Consider the following 24,502-nt stretch of genomic DNA (forward strand, 5'->3'; position numbering starts at 1 on the left):
ACACTGGGCATGCTCAGATATGCTTTTGAAGTAAGTACAGTACATGTGGGTTTGTGCGAAACAAGCTGGAGTATTTCCTCCCAGTTTTCACTGCATTCCTTCAAAAAACGGGCAGCCATGCAGATGGACACTCCGGGATAAAATAGACCCAGGTTAAAAAAAACTGGTGGTACACAGGTATAATTTTACCGTGCAGGAAAGACCTCAGAGTGTATATACTTTGCAAAAGAACTGCTTAACATTTTTAAAGAAATACAGATGAGACCTTAGCCACAAGCTCATTAACTTTATGCTGGAGCAAGACTAACGATTGCTGATAAATGCCTTGACTTAGATTTCTGCACTCATTCAAAATGTATCGAAGGGTGGGTCATATCTAAGGAGTTAGCATGTCCATAGGTAGTAGCTAAGGAAGGCATAGGTAAATATTAATATCTGTTTTGCTTTCATTGGTGCTTGATCAATGTTCATTTCATCTAATATTTTAGATTTGTGAAGCGGACAATCTTACTGTATTTACTGTAACAAACGCTATGAAACAAGCAACCACAATAGCATTTCACAGATGTATCTGAGAACAGATTTCCCAGCACTAAATCCACTGGGTTACACTAAGAGAAATACTAAACAGGCCTATAGAGGTCCAATTTCATTCAGTGAGGCTTACTCCCAGGAAAATGGTATTACAATTGCAGCTATCGGCTCCCAACTGTTAAGGCCACTGAAGGTAATGTTACCTTTCTCAAAGATCTTAAGGCCCCCATTTTTACTACTTTAAAAAATGGTCTGGCATTTTTCAATTCCAATTTCCCAAAACTGCTGTTTTTTTAAGGTAAAGTGCACAATACCGAGAACTAATTACCAAACTGGGGTATGTATTATTCTGTCAAGTGCTAGGAAGGATTTCCTGCTCCCTGGCTTTCCCAAACGACTGATTAAGTATGGAATTGCGGCAAAAATTTCTTGGCTGCCCACAAGATCAGCATGACAGGCTTACCACCAAAGTGGGCATACATGTTGCGTTTTTACGTTTTATGAGTTTCATCTGCTTTATTAACTGCTTTTAATGGTTCCAAGATATGCATATTTAGGGTGCTGGTATCAGTACGGCTTTCTCTTACGGTTATATATCATTTCACCTGGATGTTATGATCCGCTTCAAAAATACTTTATTGAGAGTATGAGACAAGTGTTTTTAAAGGGGTAACTGAAAAATGGTAAGCTACCAATTAGTAAACGGTCATCTATTATTCACCCATTTGACAGGGACTGTAAATAGCGTAAGGAAGAAGTCTTCTGCGGGACCAATTTTTGGTAAGAAGGGAGGGATGAATTAGATTATAGAGCAGTGGTGGCGAACCTATGGCACGGGTGCCAGAGGTGGCACTCAGAGCCATCTCTGTGGGCACGCACGCACAGAGTTTGTCATGTGGGGGGAAATCACCCACACAAACACACATATGTAGGCTGGCCTGGGCTGCTGGACTTGATGTGCGTGCACCTTAGCGAGCAGGGAGGCTGGCGGGCCTGGTGCCTGTGTTCCAGGTGGCTGCTGCCTGGGGGGAGGGGGCAGAGGCGGCAAAGATGCTAGAGAGGCACAGAGCGGTGCATGTGGGACTTGCTGGAGGCTACAGCAGGCTGGCCCCTGCTCGAGGGGGTTATTCAGGTTAAATTGCCGCGTTGGCACTTTGCGATAAATAGGTGGGTTTTGGGTTGCAATTTGGGCCCTCGGTCTCGAAAAGGCTCGCCATCACTGTTATAGAGCATCACTGCCTGTTTCCTTAGTATGCTTAGTGCAGCCCTGGCTGAGCATTTCCTGGATCAACTTGGCAGTCTCATTCACATCACCCAAGGCGCAATGGCTTTGAGACCGCATGGCCTCTTTTATCTTCATATCATGAGCCCCATCCACACACTTGACAGCTAAGCTTCTAAATGGGCATGTGGAATCCTCATCTGAACAAGAAAATCAATAGAACAGGTGCCCAGCGTCATGGACGGGGGTGGTGGGGAGGAGAATCGATCCACTTCAAGCTCAAGGGCATTCAATAGCTCTAGAAATACAAACAGCATCATTCACATGCATCCCACTCTCCTGAGGTTGCCACCTTTCTTTAGCCTCACAAAAACAAGAGCAGCAGCCACAAGTTACGTTACATTTCTGGTTGTGAAAGCTGCCGCCTCAAGTTCTTACATAACACAGAGAACAACATGATATATGTAATGTTTTATTATGTTAAATAAATAACTCACACACAAAAAAATAAAAGCCCAACCCTGTCTGCTGTGAACTCTTCTCGGTCACATATATGTTCTGATATTTTTTTAATCAAATGAGAGATGTGGAATTGTCCACATTAAAAAAAATAGCTTTTTAAAAATCTCTGTCTCCTCTCCCCACCCCACGTCTCACAAACAAGCCAATCCGAAACCTCTGCAGCCAGTTAAAACTTCTCTGAAACCTCTGCCAAGGTTCAAAAGCTCAGCCAGAGAGCTTCTGTGTGCACAGCGGGCATTTTGAGGTTCTCTTCCCCTCAGCAGGCCAACTGTCAAACTGCCCTCAGGCCTCAGGATCAGACTCTGAAGCAAGACAAGGCTCTACACTTAGAAAAAGAAGTGTGTGCTTGCACATGAAAGAGCTTGAATATTTGTGGGTGGATGGAAAGGGTCATCTTTGGATCCCAGCTGTTATGTTTTCACCAACTTTGTTTTCCCGGAGCAGCTGCAACCTTTAATATCACAAATACACGGCGAGCTGTTTTGTGCTGTTTTTAGAACTGCCTCCCCCACCCTGCCCTACCTGGCTTACTTAACCGTCTACAGAAACCAACTGTTTAGATCAGGGGTCTGCAACGGCCAAATTGGCCGTGCTGGCAGGGGCTGATGGCATTTGTAGTCCATGAACATCAGGAGAGCCGCAGGTTGCAGACCCCTGGTTTAGATGGAGAAAAGCAAGCCCAACTAACTTCTCTTGCGAGATCTTGAATGTAAACTGCCACAATAAAAATAATGCTTTCTTATGAGAAACGCCTCTTCTGAGATCTCTCTTTAAGGACTGAGCTAAAATGCAGCTGCACCAGATTCATCCTTCAGTGACAACTGATTATGCCCAAGGAATTACAATCGGAATCCCAGAGAGGGCCTTCAAAATGGCTGCTCTTCTCCCTCGCTGTAGCCACCACACAGTTCCCTCCCACCTTTCCTTAGCTGACTGCTGCTATTATCTTCTGGAGAGATGGGCTGGTTTTCACTATGCCACAAGCAAAGGAGTCCTTTCAGCAAGCCTGTATAATGGACTCCACACACCTTGTCCCTGGACGGTGCTGTACTTCCCACCACAATCTCGACATTTTCAGTGAGTCTGATCGTTACCGATACATCTCCCATGCTGAGCATTTAATGGAAGTAGAATGAAGCATACCCAAACACAGATGGGGATGATGAACATGAGGTTGTCACCCATTCTACAGCACATTCAAAGAGAAACAGCGGTTCTCGCATAGCACTGGGGACGCGAGGGTGGTTTCCGACCCGTTTATGGTCTGGATCACCACCACACATCTTGGCGAGTGCTTCTGTCTTGCGGGAAAAGACGGGGCTTCCCACGGCATTCTCTCATCTCCGGGAGGAATACATTCATCTTGCCCCGGTTATCCTCTCTCTTTAGCTTCCTGCAGCCGTTTTTCTAAGCGGTCCAGTTTAGCTAAATTCTCTTTCAGCAGCTTACTACTTGGAACCAGCTGCAACGCTTTCTCATAATAGCCCCGGGCTGTGATGTAGTTACCCTGCAAAAGAAAAAGAAAGACGTTATGGGGATAAATCAAAGATTTGGTGGCACTGCCTATTTTCCGGAAGCATACTACCTGTTTTATAAATCTCTGTTAGGTGAAACTGTGCCAGAACCCTTAGTGCCAATATGGCAGGTTGATTGCACACATTCTAAAGGTTGTTCTGTGGCCAAGTGTATTCTTTGTATGATGATGGTCCCTGGTCTAATCCTTCTGCTTAAAAGAACTTGGGTACCAGGCACTGGGAAACACCGTCTGAGACCTTGGAAATCCACTGTCTGTGATGGTCTGGCTATAAGGTAGCTGCTTGTATTTAAGTTCATATGAACCTTCTTTCTCATGAACCTTCTTTCTCATGAAATTGTGCTCTGATGAGGTAGAATACTGAAGTTGCTAAGAAACTGAACTCTGAATTAGGAAATCCCTCAATTATCCCTAAACCAAAGTATATTCATCTAAATGCACTGTATGCAGTCGGCTTAGAAGGCTGTGACTCTGTTTCGGAATAGACTATTTTGTTGCCACGGGCTCACAACCAGTGCCATCCTAAGCACAATTATACCTATTAAGAATTACACATATTGACCATTAAGGTCAATGACTTCAGAAGGTTATAACTATGCGTAGAACTGCACAGAAGAAGAGTTTGGATTTACATCCCCCCTTTCTCTCCTATAGAAGACTCAAAGGGGCTTACAATCTCTTTTCCCTTCCCCCCTCACAACAAACACCCTGTGAGGTGGGTGGGGCTGAGAGAGCTCTGAAAAGCTGTGACTAGCCCAAGGTCACCCAGCGGGTGTGTGTTGGAGTGCAGAGGCTAACCTGAATTCCCCAGATAAGCCTCCACAGCTCAAGCGGCAGAGTGGGGAATCATACCCAGTTCCTCCAGATTAGAATGCACCTGGTCTTAATCACTACGCCACTGCAATCTCCATGTGGAATATGGGGGCAATAGAGATAATACAGACCTACCATACAGGTCTGTAGTAATACAATATAATGCTCACAGAGCACTTTGAATATTGAACAGCAGGGGGTAAAAACATGCAGTCTGAGGGGGGGAGCAAATCCGGTCCCTTGAGGGGGGTTATCAGGCCTGCAAGCCAGCTGAGGCACCCCTTGCCATTCCCGATCTGGCCTCGGGAGGCTTGCTGTGGGCTCACCAGTCCTGGCACACACCACGAGGGCCATTCTAGGGCCAGTTGAAGCAGCCCCCCATTCATGTCATATCTGGCCCTTGCAACAAATGAATTCGACACCCCTGCTCTACAGGCCAGAGCTTGGTCTAAGAAAAGTGTAATGGGTTCCCAGATCTAAGCAGGTCTGTGTCTGGTCAGTGCAAGATACAAGTAAGCAAAGTGGTAATGAAATGCTAAAAGTGATCATTTTTTAGCTCATCAGTGTTTGTGGACTTCTCACAATACTTCCATTCCCTTTCATTTTGACTAAGTAATCTTCCATACACAGCATGTAAGTTTGGGAGTTCGCAGAAATTTCTCTCAGGTGGATGTCTTGTTATTCAGAATGGTGGGACTTTGTCCCGTTTAGAGTAGGGAAGCAGTGAAAGTGGAATCTTGGCTTAGCAAAAGGTTGGGCAAGTTAGGGGTCTTTGTTGTCTATGTATACAAAAGTCAGCTTTTCCAAGAAAATCTGCAGGAGAGCAAATAAAGTTTAACAGTTTTATTGAGGTACACAAGCACTTCTAGGATATAACCAGGGTTGAATTGATAGGATTGGAATAGATGAAGGGAACTGGGGAGTAAGAGTTATAGTCACCTGATCTTGGAGTGAAATGGTTCAATGAACTGAGCTGAGCGACCTGTGCTTAGCTCTGGTAGAAGAAAGAACAATGCATTGTGGGACAATATCAACAGACAGAGAGGTGCCCAGAGATATTGAACAATGGCTATTGGGAGAGGGACTTCTTACAGAGAAAAAGGGACCCTCGGGGTTATGCAAAGTGGCCCTTAATCTCCCAGGACAAAGAGGAGTCCTGCCTTTCTGGGGAAAGACAAGAGTCAGACATCAACCTTAATTATTTAAGTAATTAATCTAATGGTTGAGGCATTAGCTTGATGGGCCAAGCTTGGAAATGCCTGAAGGTGGGAGGGAATTGATGAAATTACAGTTTCTATAACAATGACAATGTAAATGAGGTGGTCATTAGAGTAGTCACAGGAAGAAGTACTGGGTTATTAACCCAATAACAACAATGGCAGGAACATTTGGGACAAATACATTAGCAAGTCCTTTGTCTTTGTAGGGCTGGAGATGGGAAGTGATACTTTCCAAGGCAGAGGCATTATGTCTTCTTAATTCCTTTAGGAAGGGGGCAACGGCTATTTATAAGGCAGATGTGGGCAAGGACAAGTCCAGACAGGATTTTACTGTGCTTGTGAGTACACTAGTCAATGCAGAGACAGGGCCACTACACTGCTAGGCACCTCAAGGGTTGGCAGGATGAGTAGAGACACTGCTGTTTTAAAAACAGGGTTCCCCCAATCCACCATGGGTCGGTCTAGCAACAGGCTGAGACAAAAAAGGATGCAAAAAGAAGTGAAAATGTTTGTGTCAGAACAAGTTGCTGTCCTGACAAACTAGCCAACTGTCTACAGACTTTTTTCCACAAACCAAGCTGGAACCAAAATGGCCAGAAAGCTTTTGTCTTCAGCCTTCCAGAAGCAGCCAACTTTCTCCCAATTGTTGCTACTGTGGTTTTTGCCTGCAATCTCTTCCCCTTCTCCCCTAATGAAGCAGGCAGAAGTAGCACAGGTCCATCTTCTTACCTTGATATGTTCAATCCCCCCCATGTTCATCCAGGCTTGCGCTTGCTCGGGGTTGAAGTCCACGGCTGCTTTATAGCTCTAAATTAATAAAGATTTTAGAAGTTAGAGCGCCTGCGTCTAGAGTAGAAACCTTAACGAGGAGGTAATGTTATCGATGTGTCTCTGAAATCTCCTTAGAAACGTTAGTGTTTTCCAGCAGAACATAATTTTTACAGGATCATAATGGAAGGATTCTGCTTTGCAGGGGGTCTGAATGGCTGCTTCCCTGCAAAAGGTGGGGGAGAGTAAACCATGTGGAAGGAACCAACTGATGGGGAATATATTTATTTTTAGGGGGCCAAAGGGCAAACTAAACTTTTGGAGAAACCCTATAGCAAAATACACTGTTGCAGCTAAAATAAAAAAAAATGTGTCTAAGCCACTACTATCTCTCAGTCACATCTGCTATGACTTTCCCCATATCCTGACATCAGCAGGAAGAGGAAGAGGAAGAGGAAGAAGAAGAAGAAGAAGAGGAGGAGGAGGAGGAGGAGTTTGGATTTATATCCCCCCTTTCTCTCCTGCAGGAGACTCAGGCTTACAATCTCCTTGCCCTTCCCCCCTCACAACAAACACCTTGTGAGGTAGGTGGGGCTGAGAGAGTTCCCAAGAACTGGACTAGCCCAAGGTCACCCAGCAGGAATGTAAGAGTGTGGAAATACATATGGTTCACCAGATAAGCCTCCGCCACTCAGGTGGAGGAAAGTGAATCAAAGGTCACCCAGCAGGAATGTAAGAGTGTGGAAATACATGTGGTTCACCAGATAAGCCTCCGCCACTCAGGTGGAGGAAAGTGAATCCAGATTAGAATCCCCCTGTGTTAACCACTACACCATGCACTGGTTTTGTTCAGTGGAATCACAGCCAGATAACAGGTCCACAGCCTCCCATCAGCCCCTACCAGCATGGCCAATTGGCCATGCTGACAGAGGCTGATGGGAATTGTAGTTCCTGAACATCTGGAGAGCCGCAGGTTCCCTACCCCTGCTCTAGTTAATGCATCAGGGTAGAGGGGCAGCCAGGGTTATTCCTATCAGTTCAGCTTACTTGCATGCTTCCAGTAAGGCCAGTTTACAAGTCTAAATGAATGAGCTGTCATTCCACAGTTGTTGTTTTCTCCGACAGCCATCTCTGTCATAGGCTACCCATTCCGCTGAGGGTTGCTAACTTCTTTTTCACACAGTAAGCCTCTATTAAAGGATAGCAATTTTTCCTCTGGATTTGTTAGCAACATTCCCCCTGCCCCTTACTTATGACTCTTTGTGGTATAATATAGATATTTATGTCCCAGCTTTACTGCCCAAAGCAGCTTACAACATTGTTTTTTCCTGCTCCATTTTTCATCCTCACAACAACCACCTTTTGAGGTAAATAAGGCTAACAGACAATGATTGGGCCCTAGGTCACAGGGTGAGCTTCTATGGTAGAGCGGAGACTTTAAAAACTGAGTCATTCATATCCTGGCCCAACACTAACCATCACACCCTGCTGTGTCTCTGTCCTATGATTCTGACATAGGCTAAACAACTGTAAAGAGCCCTGCTTCAGTATAGGAGATAGGACTGCATGACATTTGGGTCTTCTACAACTGGCATGGCTAAGCCCAATATAATCCAATGAAACTGTGTCTGTTAGAACTCCTGAAACCACTTTGATATGAAACATCTGAGTGGCATACCCACACTTGAGGTCTTAGAGCTTTAGTGGGGCTATCATGGAATCAGCGGTACACAGGCGTAGATAACCTACGAATTCTATCTACCTCTCTAATATTCCAGATGCAATTGGAAAAGACTGGATATATCACCCTCTCTCTTGAGGGTACCCCACTGCTATGCAATTCCTCAGTTGTTACCTTGCATTAATGTACATATACATAAAGCTAATTGTAATGTGCCTAATTAAAAAAGTAGTCTATATGTTAGCAAGTAGAAATAAGATTTGTTATTCTTCTTTTTTACCTCAAAAGCCTTGTCCAGGTGATTTTGTTCTCTTAGCTGGTTTCCTTTTGTGAAGAAGAGCTCAGATATGACCTTGGGGTCCTTTGGTTTCAGCTGTAGAGCTTTATCTATGGCTTCAAGTGCCTAAAAGCAGACAAACATCACAAAAAGACAGGGATAAAAGTGGCTCGCCTGAAACTCTCAAAAACATTTTGGATGGCATTACTTGATTTCACCCCTTTTTTTTTTAGATGGACACTTTACATTTTTATATGCACATACCTGGCTAGTGGGAGAATGAGACACAGGGATAAAGGCAACATGTTTTTTATGTCTACCAAAGTAACTTTACTGAAAGACGATACAGTTATTAACAGCTTTGTTCAATCTTGATAGAAATCAGAACTATATTGCTGTCACCCTTTTCTCAACATAGTCCAATGTTCACTATAAAAGAACATAAACCACAGGCTTGTGCATCTTTCTCCTCACAAATATGTTTACAAAACAGCCAGGATCGTATTCAGTCAATCCTGTAGCATCAGGTAAGAAAACACCCCTACACTACATGGTTAACATATTTTTTAATTATTATTATTATTATTATTTGTTATCATTTATTTAATTTAATATACCGCCCTATCCCCGAGGGGCTCAGGGCGGTGAACAATATAAAACTTCATACAAATCATATACATACAGTTTAAAACAACAATTAAATCCTAAAACAGCGTCCCACAAAACCCTTACCTAACCCTCCCAGAACAGAATAATGGGTCCCGATGGCATTAGGGACCCATATGGAACCAGTGGGGAGGGGGGGTTGGGGCACCCTCAGCAGTTGATCTCTCCAAAGGCCCGGTGGAACAGCTCGGTCTTACAGGTCCTGCGGAATTCTACAAGGTCCCGGAGGGCCCGGACAGTAGGTGGTAGAGTGTTCCACCAGGTGGGTGCCAGAGCCATGAAGGCCCTGGCCCGAGTGGAGGCCAGCTGCGTCATCGAGGGGCCAGGGACCTCCAGTAAATTGGCCTCTGCTGAGCGCAGAGGTCGAGCTGGGACATATGGGGTACGCGGGTCCCCGGCGTAATGTACGAGGGTCCCAGGCCGCTGTGAAGGCCTTTGAAGGTCAACACCCACACCTTTGAAGATGAGATTCGAATTCAACCGGCAACCAATGCAGGCGGCGCAACACAGGTTGGATATGTTCTCAAAAAGCACCTCCTGTGAGCAGGCGAGCCGCCGCATATTGGACCAGTTTTAATTTCCTGATCAAACGCAAGGGGGAAGTGTCTCGCTGAGAGCGAAGCTACAATTAGTCTAGCCTGGAGGTAACTGTTGCATGGATCACAGTGGCTAGGTCAGCGTTGGAGAGGAAGGGAGCCAGCCGTCGGGCCTGTCGAAGATGGAAAAATGCAACCCGGGTTATATCAGCCACCTGGGTCTCCATTGAAAGAGACGAATCCAGGTGGACCCCCAGGCTGCGGACGGAGGAGGCCGGCGCCAATATGGCCCCCTCCCACACCGGTGGTTGGAAATTCCCAGCCTCTCCCCCTCGACCAAGCCAAAGGATCTCCGTCTTCGATGGATTAAGTTTTAACCTGCTCTGTTGCAACCATCCAGCGACCGCCTCCAAACATTGCTGTAGAGCTGCAGGGGTGGCGACAGCTCCCCCCTCCATCAACAGAATGAGCTGAGTGTCATCAGCTGCATTGGATGACAGATCAGCCCAAAGCTCCGTACCAACTGAGCAAGGGGTCGCATGTAGATGTTAAATAACAATGGGGACAGCAATGCCCCCTGAGGTACTCCACAATGAAGCGGGCACCTCTGGGAGGCCTGGTCCCCGCACCACACTTGCTGACTCCGCCCCCGAAGGAACGAGACAATCCATAAAGGAAAAGGTTGCAACATAAAGGAAAATGTTGACAGGAGAACCAGAATACAATATTTTCCCACATCAATTATATATTAAGGCTGCCATAATTGAAAATAATAATATAATTAGAAACAAAGATCTGAAGCAAATAGGGCCCAAAGGAACAATTCAGAAAAGATGGCACACAGAGAGACAGAGATAGTTCTGAGTTGGTTGTTGTGGGTTTTCCGGGCTGTGTCTGGTAGATCTTGTTCCTAACATTTCGCCTGCATCAGTGGCTGGCATTTTCAGAGCTGTATCACAGAGAGCTGTATCAAAGTGTGTAACAGACTTCTCTCCGTGATACACCTCTGAAGATGCCAGCCATAGATGCAGGCGAAATGTTAGGAACAAGGTCTACCAGACCACGGCCACACAGCCCGGAAAACCCACCAGAACCAGTTGAATCCGGCCGTGAAAGCCTTCGACAATACATAGTTCTGAGTGTTCGTTTTTGGTTACCACTGTCTCACCAGACACATAAAAATGTCAGATAATAGTTGCATACACACAAAATCCTAACAACATGGTTCTTTACATCAACCAACACCATCCTAAGAAGAGAATGATACAAATGTGAAGAAGGAAGTGCCCCTGAGACTCATGCTTTGAGATGTATATGCTTTGACATGTGTTGTATGGAGCAGTGATGCTTTTCGCAGTAAGAATATGAATATGGATACTTTGGGCCATATCCTCACCTCAGTTCACTGAGCTGTACTATACCTTGTACCCTTCAGAACTTTCTTCTGAGATCAACTCAATTACAGACTCTCTGGTCTGAATGGATTATGGAGCTATACCTGAAGGCACCTTATTTTAACACATCTGTCTCAGTATGCTGGTTTCAGTGAAGGCTGAACCATAACAAGCTTAAATCTGGAGCCTCTGCTTTTAGGCATTCCTGCAGGTATGTCTGACAAAAACATCTTACTGAGCTCTCCTGCCAAAGACCTGTTTTGCTCTTGCCTGCTAGCTATTACAGAGGGAAGAAAAACCCTTCCCATTCTAATTATTATAAATTATATTATTTAAAATGCCAGGATTTGGTGATCAACCACTCCCACAAAAAACTGCAATTAGAACAGTAAATAATAAACAGAAAAACGGCGCAGAGTTGCACCCTTCTTATAACATCAGGATTGTAATGTCTGTTGCATAATTATTTCACTTATTCGTTCACTGGTTGCAAATGTTACAGTTTAGCAGTATCTTTAATGATCTGTCAAATATGCATGGAGCATACTTATGTGAGTACATTCTTATACAAGTGAAAGACAGGGAACAAGAGGAACAAAAGGCAAAGAACTAGGATTGAACGGATAGAGAACAGTGGGTGTTCTAAGTTGGCGGGGAAATTTTCTGGTTAATACTGATAACAACTGAGATTCTGGGATGCTAACTAGTTATTTGATCCTTGAAATCAGCTGTTTAATCAGACTGCCCTATTTTATCCCATGGTTCTTTTCATAATTTCTTTCTAGCATTTTGTTACCTGTTTTAGTATTTCCTTGAAGTCTGTATCCAAGACTGTTTTAAAAGTATTCCCTTCTTCCTCTTTGTTGGTTTTTTGTTCTTTTATCTTGTTGTTATATTTATTTCCAAAATATTCTTATTGCATGCACAAACCACCCAAAACAAATAATTTTTTGGAACCACCTCGGTTGAACAAAGACTGCTCCCCAACTGAGTACTTGAACCTTCCTTCCACGCCAGCATCTGTACCTTGTTGTAGTTCTCCTGCTTGCTGTAGATGGCTGATAAAAGGCGGTAGCACTCCAGACATTCGGCCTCCTCAGTCACGATATGGTTGGTCATTCTTTCTGCATCCTTCGTCTGTCCCATCATTGCCAAAACCTGAGCCTACCAAAAGCAAAAGTAAATTTAAGGTGCTGCTAACCTTCCAGGTGAGTAGCTGGAATACCTGTGAACATTTCATGGCGTCCAACCAGACCGGGATGTCTGAGGTATGCTTAAGTCTGCGGTATAGAAGATGCTGAGCTCACTCAATGCGATTATATTTCAGGAAGCATCCCTGGATGATTTCAGAAATGGAAAAGGGCACTTGGACTGAACATTGTCTGTGTCTGTCCGCCCCCGCCCACTATATAATCTTCATCATATGTCTTTGTCTAATGGATGAAATAACAGGGCACAAAAGAAAGAGGTGGCTTTAAAAGCAGCAGTGGAGCAGCAGTGGCGTAGTGGTTAAGAGCAGGTGCACTCTAATCTGGAGGAACCGGGTTTTATTCCCCGCTCTGCCACTTGAGCTGTGGAGGCTTATCTGGGGAATTCAGATTAGCCTGTGCACTCCCACACACGCCAGCTGGGTGACCTTGGGCTAGTTACAGCTTTTTGGAGCTCTCCCAGCCCCACCCACCTCACAGGGTGTTTGTTGTGAGGGGAGAAGGGAAAGGAGTTTGTTAGCCCCTGTGAGTCTCTTTGTGGGAGAGAAAGGGGGGGATATAAATCCAACTCTTCTTCTAAAACAAGCGAGATGTTTGCTTCTTGCCAGGAGGCCTGACGTGCAGCTTAATTCAGGCATCCTTCCCTCTGAACGAGAGACTAACCTGTGGTCATCTTTTCTGATGTGAGGCGCAAATGTAACCTGATTCAAATCTGAAAAATTCAAGGACAAGCACGAACTGACAGGTGACATCTGCAGCCATTGAGCACGGGCATAACAAGATAACGGCCCTTAACAGGCACTGGCAGGTACGGCATTTCAGAGCCTCTCAGCGACAGCAGCTTTCAAGAAAAAGCCAGAAAGAGATACACGTGGAGTCAGGACAAGCCAAGTCATGCCCATCAAGCCTTTGGAGGCCCTTCTTAAGATTTAAACAGCCTTTATGCTTGTTTCGCTCACATACTCACTAAAGCTAGCCGGGTCTCCCTGTTAGAGGGTTGCAGGGCTGCAGCTTCCCGGTAAACCTTCAGGGCATCTTCGTAGCGCCCTGTGTTGTAATACAGAGCTCCAAGAGGTGACAAGATTTCGACATTCCGTGCCACTTTCAATGCCCTGCAGGATGGCAGCCAAAACAGAAAGAACTGGAGGTGAGAAAGCACATGGCATACATTTAAAGACATCTGCAGAAGGAAAGGAGACTAAAGCATGGCTTTTAGCAGGTGAAAGGCTTTTAGCAGGTGAAAGATCTCCATATACCTAGAGATCTCTGCTCAATTTATTGTCTAAGACTTTCATGGCTGGAATCAACTGTGCAGCTGTGGATTTTCTGGGCTGTGTAGCAGTGGTCTGGTAGTTTGTGCTCCTAAAACTATCAGGCCATGTGACACAGCCCAGAAACCCAAAAATAGTCAGATCTCTGCTCTTTGCACCGCCTTCATCATCCACTGTGCATTCCCTTTCATTGGCACATGCCCGTCATGTTTTTGCTTCCCTCCTTCAATATCCTGAGTGTCAGCACAAGAAACAAGACTTTCCAAAACGCTCTCAATTGCAATAAAAGAATAAAATATGCACAAAGCAGTGATTTGGATAATTTATCGGGAGAATCATAATTTGCATTTTTCCTGGAGTAAAATCAGGACCTGGGGATAGGCTGTTTGACAAAAAAAAAAGACTTGCAGTACTGACTAAAGGATTCTGCAGAAGGGAAGAGCCAGACTTTTCTCTTCCTGCTTTCCTTACCGTTTGTACCAAGTCTCAGCATCCTTGTTTTGTCCCAAGGAGCGGTAGAGCCTCCCCAGGTTCACCATGGCAACGTGATGGTTGGGGCTAAGCTGGATGGCCTTCTGGTAGTGGGAAACAGCAGCCTCTGGGGATCCTGCAAAAGAGGGTTACACCTGTTAATGGCTGCCCTCAACACAGTCAGCAAAGCGATGATGAAACCTGCCCAGGGAAGCAGACCGGAGGATTGTGTATGAAATCTTCCACCTGTTTAAAGGAAACAAATCAGCAAGAGGAGAAGAAGTGCCATAGGGGTTAAAAGCAGGTGCACTCTAATCTGGAGAACTGGGTTTGATTCCCCACTCTGCCACTTGAGCTGTAGGGGCTTATTTGGGGAACTACATTAGCCTGTGCACTCCAACACGTGCCAGCTGGGTGACCTTGGGCTAGTCACAGCTCTTCGGAGCACTCTCAGTCCCACCTACCTCACAGGATGTTTGTTTGGGGTGGGGGAGGGAAAGGAGATTGTAAGCCCCCTTGAGTCTCCTACAGGAGAGAAAGCGGGGTGTGTGTGTGTGTGTGTGTGTGTGTGTGTGTGTGTGTGTGTGTGTGTGTGTGTGTGTGTGTGTGTGTGTGTGTGTGTGTGTGTGTGTGTGTGTGTGTGTGTGTGTGTGTAAATCCAAACTTTCTTCTTCATCCCTTCCACATTGCGGGGATTAGGGGCACAGTGCCCCCTGCAATCTGGAAAGCTGAGTCAAATTTTTTGGCCCTCCTTTTGCACCAGAGTAAAAGTCTGAATTTCTTCTTTTTCTTTTCTTTTAACTTTTAACAGAAATTGTGTATATTTATGGTATTAAAATATAAAATAGATTGATATTTACAATATTATACATATATTTTATGCATTCCTGAGTTTCTAAACTTTTTCTGTGTTGTCTGCTGGCCTGGGGATGAAATAACAGGGCACAAACACCCTGTGAGGTAGGTGGGGCTGAGAGAGCTCCGAGAAGCTGCGACTAGCCCAAGGTCACCCAGCTGGTGTGTGTGGGAGTGTACAGGCTAATCTGAATTCCCCAGATAAGCATCCACAGCTCAGGCAGCAGAGCTGGGAATCAAACCCGGTTCCTCCAGATTAGATACATGAGCTCTTAACCTCCTACGCCACTGCTGCTCTGCCTCCTATTGGATTCTTTCTGCCCAATGACTGACTGAATGTTTATTTATGATTAACAACCAGGAATACAATAATTCATAAAAGATCAAATTCCAAATTGTTAGAAACAAAGAGGAAAAAAGTTAAAATATAAACTAGAACTTATTTTAACGTTCCTCTAAAAGAACTTATGGTCTCCTATCCACCTGTTTTCCTGAACGTATTTACTAAAACACAAAATTGAGCTGTATTACTGGAAATTCTTTGGTCCTTGCCCAACGGACCACACTAGCATGGCCTCAACAGTCCTGTGTTGCAGCTATACTTCCATTCCACCACATGGGGGAGTTACTTGACTGCATTTGCTATGAGAAAGCTGTGATAGATGAGACTTCTGGGGAAATTTATTATAGCAGAGAGACCGAGAGAGTGCTGTGTGTAAACTGATTAAGCAGAATCATTCATAGGTGTCTTTGCATTAAAAACAACGACGACAGATGTGTTGATGCTGATTCCGTACTGCTGGAAAATGACAGATTGCTAGCCTTGAGAAGCAAGCAGCTACTTAAGATAAATTTTGTACATGAATCCATTGCCTGTCACGTGGAAACATCTCCCACAGCAGAATGCATACATAATCTGTGTGTAAAATGCAAATAAGCACATCAAAAAATGTTGCACAGTGTGTGTTTGGGGGCGGGGGGGAGGGAGAGACTCTTAGTGCAGTTATCACCATTTCATTATAAACTTTCAACCATTTCACATTAACATAAAGCAGCAGAGTGGAGCAATCCAGGGGACACAGACTGTATTTTATGACTGCAAACTCCAGGATGGATTACTGCGACATGTTGCACGTGCAGCCTGCCCTTAACGGATGTCCGGAATGGGTAGAGAGCTCTGTAAAAGTACAAGTAATGCATTCAAGTAAAGCATTTGGTTTCCAGGACCAGGAGTAACGGGTTCAAGGTGAAGAAAAGGGGATTCCACCTACACATCAGGAAAAACTTCCTGACAGTCAGGGCTGTTCGACAGTGGAATGCACTACCTCGGGGTGTGGCGGAGTCTCCTTCTTTGGAGGTTTTCAAACAGACTCTGGATGGCCATCTGTCAGGAGTGCTTTGATTGTGTGTTCCTGCATTGTAGGGGGTTGCACTCGAAGGCCCCTGTGGTCTCTTCCAACTCTATGATTCTATGATTTGTTTTGGCTTCCCATAGCTTTTAGACACCCTTCAAAGTTCATTTTCAGAGCCACAAATCCCTAACTGGTTTCGCCCACTGAAACTTAGCAATTTCGCCCACCGAAACTTAGCAATTCACCTTTCCTGTGCCCTTTCACAAGTTCTGACTGCAGAAGAAAGCAAGAGAGTGGACTCTTAATTCTGTACTTCCTAATTCCTATTGTAAGCCATTCCTCCCCCCTACCCACCATATTGTGGCCAGTGGCCTGACTTTCTATGCAGTGTAGTGGTTAGAGCTCTGGACTAGGATTTGAGAGATCCAGGGATTCAGATCCCCACTTGGCCACAGATGCTCACAGGGTAACTTTCAGCTCCCCACACTCCCCCAGCCCAACAAGGTGGCTGTTATGAGGAAAAAATGGAGGAGGGGAGAAAAATGTCATACACAGTTTTGTGTCCCCATCTGGGAAGGGTGGGAAGGGACATAAATATCTAAAAAAAAACCTAAATAAATGGAAGCGTTTTGAGGCAAGGCAAGAGCAGAACTGGCTCTAGGCCAATCAAGAGCACCACCTTTTCGTTGGTGGTGAAAAGTGCCATTGAGTCACAGTTAACGCATGGCGACCCCATAAGGATTTCAAGGCAAGAGACGTCCAGAGGTGACACAGCGACATTGGACTCCCTTGGTTGTCTCCCGTCTAAACACTAACCAGGGCAAGCTCTCTTCCTTGTGAAAAAGGAATATAGAGAACAAGTGGGAGTCTGTGGGTGGGAATCTAATTTCCCCCTCCATTATTTCCTCTTTCCCTTCCCTGATAGCTGCCATCGCCTCTCTCCTTTCCTGCTCCCTTCTATCCTTTCCACTTAACAGGCAACCAACCTTCATCAGCCCCTCTGTTTTCAACTTTCCCTCCCCGTCCCAGCAGCCTCTACCTAAGAAAACTACGGCCCAGTTGTGTCGGGAGCCGTCAAGGACTTGAGGGAGGACACATCACATTCCCTGGTTCCTGCTTCCCACACTATTTCTCCTTTGCCTCCTCCTGGCAACCCCCACATCACCTCAACTTTCCCTGTCTCATTCTCTCATTTACAACAACCTATCTTTTATGTGCCACCCATCATCTATATTTATTATTTATTTACTTCACTTATACACCTCCTTTATCTACCGTGGGGGCCAAAGACGCTTACATCAGTCTCCTCGCTTCCTCTTTATCCTCACAACAACCATGTGAGGTAGATTAGGCTAAAAGTATGTGACTGGCTCACCATCACCTAGTGAATTTCATTGGCAGACCGGTCTCACAGAATCAAGGGGTCTCAGACCCTATTTCGAAGCACTGACATTAACATTACATGGGCTATTATATGGCGGCTACTGTTGAACAGTAGTGAGTAGCCATGCCTACATGAATCATGCGAGTCAGATTGGTATCAAGTCACCCAGTGGTCATTGCCAGGCCAAAACAGCCCGGGAAAGGGCCCTAACTGCCCCCCCCACACACACACCATTTTACTGATGGAAACCAAGCAGAGGCGGGATTCAGCCGGTTGGCACCGGTTCTCCCGAACCACTAGCTAACCAGCTGAATCCCACCATGGCCCCACTTTTTCTTAAAGCTACAGGCACTCCTTTTCAGAGTTTTATGTCATTCTTCTTTTAAGATTTTAGATTTTTCTGCAACCAGGACATTTTTCAGGAAAGAACCATCTTTTCCATCCACAACTCCAGTCACCAGGTTTAAGTATTCTCAGATTTGGCCAACTTCAATATTATACACAAGATACAAGATGTTCAATACTAGTGGGGGGATCCCTCTCCCATGTTCCCTTCCTCACCACTCCTGCTCTCCCCCACTCACCATGGCATATGGAGTTGGCATGCCTGCCACAGACGCCTGCCAATTCAAACCCCTCAAAAGACCTGATAAGGAAATAAGCTTTGCAGTGGCTCTTATAGATCTCCAACAAGGAGGGGTCCCTGCGCCTCTTTCAGCACCCCCTTCACCTCTTCTCATATATGAGAACAATGGCTTAGAGTCTGCTTTAAAAAGAAAGAATCTGGTTCTCTTGATTGTATGGGAAACAATGAAACAGTCCTGAAACTGTGGTAGTGGATAGCTATACTTTGTAAGGACAAAGAAACCTGGATATAAAGCTCAGAATCCAGAGGAGATTAACTTCGGCTAATGCAGGCATCTGCATTTTTGCACTCTGCTGGTCACTGGAGTTTTTGCTCCATGAAAGAAGGGAGGACAGAGCTGTGCGTCTGCACACGGCAACATGCCAAATTTATGCACATCCCGGCTTAATGTCAGCTTAACCTGACATCTGAATGAAACTCAGAAGGCAAATAAACAGAGAAAACTAAGGACCTATTAGATTTTTAAATTACAATATTTTAATTATCTTGTTCTAAAAGCTTAATTGATGGTTTGAAAGGGTTGGGAATGGATAACAACAGGTCTCCCAGTCGTTTCAGCTGGGAAGAGAGAAATCTGTCACAGTTCCCGGCATTTCTGTTGCCGCGCTTTTCACATGGGCTGTCAAAAATGGCTTGGGGAATGTGGGCAGAAGTACAGGACAGAATTAGGGCAAAGCAGAGTGAAAGATGTATCCCTCATATCAAACCCATGTTTCTGACGTCCTAGAATTAGACGTGACACAAAAAAATACTGCACAAATGAAATGAAAACTGCCAACTCCAGTGCTTTACTTAGAGTTTTTTTTGGGGGGGGGGGTGATTGTGCATTAGAGCTGTTTAGAAGGTTACCTGTACTTTAAAATGTAAAGACTGTGTTCTCATCCTTCACCTCCTCCAAGATCTTTGGAGAGGAAAACACAATTGCAAAACAGGAATGATTCAATGGCCCCTTCTGCACATGCAAAATAATGCGTTTTCAAACCACTTTCACAACTGTTTGCAAGTGGATTTTGCCATTCCGCCCAGCTTCAAAGAGCACTGAAAGCAGTTTGAAAGTGCATTATTCTGCATGTGCGGAATGAGCCAATGACAACTCTGTACACACAGGAGAAATGGGGATCACGGAAGCCTGAGAGGATTAGTTTTAGTTCCTGCCATGAACAAACTCCAGTATATTGTCGAAAGCTTTCACAGCCGGAATCACTAGGGTGCTGTGTGGTTTCCGGGCTGTATGGCCGTGTTCTAGCAGCATTCTCTCCTGACGTTTCGCCTGCATCTGTGGCTGGCATCTTCAGAGGATCTGATGATCCAGTATGCTCATGATGCCAAATGCAGCCAAGGCTCCAGTATGCTCACGATGCCAAATGCAGCCAAGGCATCTGCGAAAAGCTTGAATTCTACCAGAGTTAAGATATGTAGCTTTGTAGAAAAAGAAAAAGAATGCTAATCTTCCCACCACCACCACCTACACAGTATCCAAGAGCAACGGATTACACACAGATGGGTGAGACATCCAAAATTCCCTTCTCTCCCATAGCCTCGCTTTGCAAGACTCTCCCCCAAGCGGTCCATGTACTTGTCCCCATTTTAACTTTGAGATACTCCGAGTGCGGCAGCTGAAGACTAAGGCAGCTTCGCTGATAATTGCTTAGCCAAGTGTTTCAGGCGGGTTTTGGGGGGAAGGAAGGCCTTCTCGAGAAGAAAAAGGGCAGCTCATTTTGTTGGCTGACTATTCAAACTCCGCCAATTAAAACATGCCATTTGCAGTGACAATTTCTATTATGCATGTGCCAGGCAGGGAACAGAAGACACAGAAGCTGGAACCGAGTCAGTAGCTTTGGAGTGAAGTGCTCACCAGCGCGGCTGAGAAACACATTCTTCCGCTCCACACACAACTTTCGTGTTTGGCCAAAAAATGCGCCTATTTGCAAAGCTTTATTTATTTTTCGGCAGCTGCGCTCTGCCCTCTCCAAGCTGAAGAGCTGCTCCGCCATCGAGCAGCTGCGGAAAAGTGAGAGGAAAGGGCTGAAGCATTTGTAGCTTCAAGCGGTCGCACCGCATTACTGTCAGGATATCGCATGCAGCCTCTGTGAGGCCCCGAGAGAAAGGAAGGCAGAGCTTTGCTGGGATTAAAAAAGATAAACAAGTGCAGGCTGGATATTGATGCTAATTACAAATCCTTGCAAATGACTGCAGCACGAACAGCCAGTCTAGGAGCGGAGTCGGGATTTATTCATTTAGTTAACTCAAAGGAGTTTTAGGGCTCTCCAGTTTCAATATTAATTTTGGAAACTGGAAATTCCCTGCACAACCGAATTAAGTACCCAATAAAATGCTTTGTGTTGAACTATTAGCAGGGGAGAAAGTGAAGGTGAAAACTATTCTTCTCTTCCCTCCATGCCTGCCGACTCAGCTGGGCCAGTGTGGTGATCCAAGTGATTCTGCTTAAAGAAACACACACACAACAGAATCACACCAGATTGTGACCTGGTTGGCAAAATCAGGTAGGCACCAACCACTGAGTCAATTCAGTGAAGGCAATTCGAGACCAAAAAGAAGAGGGGGAAATGCCTCTAAAAAGCAGCAGTAGAAGAGAGTGTGTGTTGTTGGGGAGGGAGGGGGTGAGCCTCAAATTATTACAAGAATATTCAGAAATGTCACCACACAAAAGGGAAGGCGCTTTACATCATCCATGAACGTTTACTTCTGACTCAGCCTTGATTTCTATATGACTTACAATAAAAAGGCTTCTCAGGTTCCTTGGATGGTTCTTCCAAATAAAGAGCACCAACAAACCACGCAGTCCTAAGCAGCGTTACACCCTTCTAAGCTCACTGGCCTCAATGGACTTGGAAGGCTTTAGCTTTGTTGAGAATTGTCCTACAATAGTTCTTTCCCAGAACAGATCCAACAACCCAGATACAGTATACACATCCCGACTCCTTTTTCACTTACCTGTGTCCACTAAGAAAACCCCATAGTTGTTGTGCAGATCGGAGCTTTCTGGGCAATTCTGTATTCCAGCCTGGTATACTTCCTCTGCATCTTTTAATTGATCCTTAAACACAGAAAGAATTCAGAAATGTGGTTATGGTTAGCCCTGCTATAAATGGTTACCTGCCGATTCCTTTCACAAGAACAGCTGGCGTAAGGGATGGGCACACACGCAGCCCTCCCCAGAAGCCAGGGCTAGCCTTGATAGATGGCCCAATGAATAGAGAGAAAATGTGCAATGCTGGCCTTGCACTGTGAAACTAAGCAGGTCTAATGCTATTCCAAACTCCTTGGCGAAGAACAAGGGTGCCAATAAAATGAACGCAAGTGTATGTTCATATGTATGAACGTACGTCGGGAGTGCTTTGATTGTGTGTTCCTGCATGGCAGGGGATTGGACTTGATGGCCCTTAGGGTCTCTTCCAACTCTATGATTCCCATGAGACTGGGAGATTAACCAATTTGCTGATGGTGAGTGTATACAGAACGATCCCACATAGTGTTGTGAATGGGTGGGAGTCCTCTGCTCCAATGAGAGTGTTGGTTGTCTTTTGAACCATACTGTGCTTTATGGGGATGCTACTGAATGGCCATGGAAGAAAAATATACCACTGATAGCCGAGGAAGTAGACGGGAAGGCGCAAGAGTCAAATCTTCATATGACTCTCTTTGGTACAGTGTCCTTTTCTTACAGTACCTCAACAGAGAAGGATTATGGTCTCTTCCAGGGAGACAAACAATACAGTATTTTTAAGTTGTGTGCTGGCAAGCAAATTAAGTCCATAGGAAAGATTTTCACAGCTCGGATGCACACATCTTGGAGGTAGTAGATGAGCTTAAAATGGTTACTCAAAAGTTTATTACCTACATTTTGAAAATTAAACGTATCTGCATATAGAGTCTTTTTAGTATTTACTATCTTCTGCTAGGCCCTAGGACAGGCAAGATGTTAGATCCTTCTAGCTTTTCCATTATTCTGGAGATCACAGGTCCCACAGAGGAAAAAGTAATGTTGGATGGAGGCTCTGGTGAGGAGAGAAACTGGACAAGACCACCTCTCCAGCCTCTGGCAAAGGTGGTAGGATGCACATTGCTGCCCCACATTGGGGCTGCTGGGAATTCGGCTCAGACTCCTCTGGCTCCCAAAATCTCACCATGCACAGCTCAGCTTTCCAAGCTTCTCTTTGCAGCCACAGAGATTAGAAACCTACCTGGACAAAAATTCTCAAGATGAGGAATTCTGTGTCAGATTGCAACTGCCAGATTTGCAAGGCACTATTACAGAAACCACAGAATCACTGCTATGTGGTTTAGATCCACTATTCTGAACAGGCAAGGGGAAAGTGTCTTTCCTCAGAAGAAAGACTTGGGCTCTTCTTTTCACTTTGCCATCCAATTTTATGAGGGAATGAGGCCACGAGACACTTTACTTATTCTCTTTTTAAAAATCAAGTAACCATGGAAGCTGTGCATGCCGCTTTCCATTTTGGGGTTGAATAGGAGAGAGGAGACTGTCAGAATTGTACAGGGTTCCTGGGTGGTTATACAAGAAACCAGAACAGGTAGGTTTCTGTTTTCCAGTGTGGGTTATCCGTTTATTAAGCAAGAGAGAAATCTGGAGGAAAGTGAAAAGGAAGGGGCAAGGAACCAGGAGCAGGAGATGGAGTAGAGCAGACTGAAGTCCTCTGTTGAGTAGGAAAGGACAGAAGACCAGGCTCTTAGTTATGACGCGTGCCTTGGCCGATCAGACTGCTTGCCAATCACGGGCATCGATTTACACACTCATTGCCCTGGTTGCTTAAAGGTGGCTCTGAGATGTAAGCCGAATTTTGATTAGTGCAATAGTGCAATTAGTGCAACTCCATCCTCCAATAATAATGTTCTCAGTTGCATGTTGTAGAAAACAGATTATTTCTGTAGCCTGAACTAAGAATGCTATTGTTGGAGAATGGAGGTCTTCTAATTCACTAATCAAGATCTCCTCATCTGCTTATTCCGGTGCCTTCTGACTGATCCTGCCATCTTTGTTTTGGTCGTTATAATTTGTGGGAACTTTGCACTGTTCTCCCCTGACTTCCAGCTGTGTTTTCTGAAGAATTTTCTGTAAAAGTCTTACAGCAAAATGAAGTCACCAAATCCTCTTTTGCTGAAAGAGTCTGGAATCAGAACCTTGTGGTTTCTGGTCAGAACCAGCAATGCAGTATTACTGCGATGAAATATTTCAGTTCAGCGGCAGCCTCTCAGATGTCTTTTCCAAAAACAAGAAGCCTTCACAGATCTCCCATAACTGTAGTACCAATCTGGGCAACCTGTCACAAGGCTGATGGGCTTATTTCTCTTGTAGTGAGCTGAATTCCAACCATTGGATATCATAAGCTTTTAAAATAAGTCTGAAGGCTACAATGGCATTTTGCAAGATTGGGGAGCCAAACTTCCAAGCTTTCAAGAAAGGCACAAAGGGTTCCAAAGCAGCGGAATATTGTCTCGGGAAGTTTGCTAGAATACTATTGGGTATAAGCATTCTCTCTTTCCAGGTCTGCTCCAGTTTGGAAAATCACCTTTCAAGAGGAGGACAGGGTAATTACACTGACTTACAGTCTAACTTCGGTGCGCATGAAACATTAATCTTAAGTGCACGTTTTACAACTACTGGAGCAAAAGAACATCAGCACTCATTTTAGATTCCTAGGCTGCCGGGGGAAACGTGCTGTGCAAGACCAACCATGGCAAAACACCCCCCACCCACCCCCCAACTTAATAAAAACATATCCAGAATCTGCAATTCATCAGTTTTGCCGGAAGGCATCTATAAACATAACTTGCAGCACTGTGATGTAGCAATGCGCATTGCTCTGGTAGCACGGGAACTGAGACAGCACCTCTTTTTCTCATTCTGCACCTATCGAAACATGGGCTTCCTTCGCGTGACTTATCATATTTCAGCTGGTAAGAAGGAAAGGCACTGCAGCAATAGAGTCATCAAAATACTGGGTCGTACTTCCTTTCTCTTTGAATACTAAGGTCCACAAGCCCCATCTATGCAGAGTCGCCTCTCCTTGAGTATTTATTCCTGAAACTACCTCCCTTTGAATGGCTTGAAATATCGAAAGAGTCATGAAATATCCTCAAGTATAAGCAACTACATGAACAGGCC

General features: G+C 45.0%; 1 protein-coding gene across 3 annotated transcripts in view; it reads right to left on the reverse strand.

Annotated features, from left to right (window-relative positions):
* Positions 1-2,212: 2,212 nt before the first annotated feature.
* Positions 2,213-24,502, reverse strand: part of TMTC1 (transmembrane O-mannosyltransferase targeting cadherins 1) — a 174,689-nt gene continuing 152,399 nt past the window's right edge. For all 3 annotated transcript variants that reach the window (XM_048501224.1, XM_048501223.1, XM_048501222.1), the window contains 7 exons: positions 21,310-21,412; positions 14,118-14,253; positions 13,343-13,487; positions 12,194-12,331; positions 8,575-8,697; positions 6,575-6,652; positions 2,213-3,785 (listed from right to left, as the gene is read on the reverse strand). In XM_048501224.1, coding sequence (XP_048357181.1) covers positions 3,651-3,785; positions 6,575-6,652; positions 8,575-8,697; positions 12,194-12,331; positions 13,343-13,487; positions 14,118-14,253; positions 21,310-21,412 — 858 coding nt within the window. In that variant the 3' untranslated portion in view covers positions 2,213-3,650. The remainder of the gene's footprint in view (positions 3,786-6,574; positions 6,653-8,574; positions 8,698-12,193; positions 12,332-13,342; positions 13,488-14,117; positions 14,254-21,309; positions 21,413-24,502) is intronic.

The sequence above is a fragment of the Sphaerodactylus townsendi genome, linkage group LG06 (assembly GCF_021028975.2).
Source record: "Sphaerodactylus townsendi isolate TG3544 linkage group LG06, MPM_Stown_v2.3, whole genome shotgun sequence".
Lineage (NCBI taxonomy): Eukaryota > Metazoa > Chordata > Lepidosauria > Squamata > Sphaerodactylidae > Sphaerodactylus > Sphaerodactylus townsendi.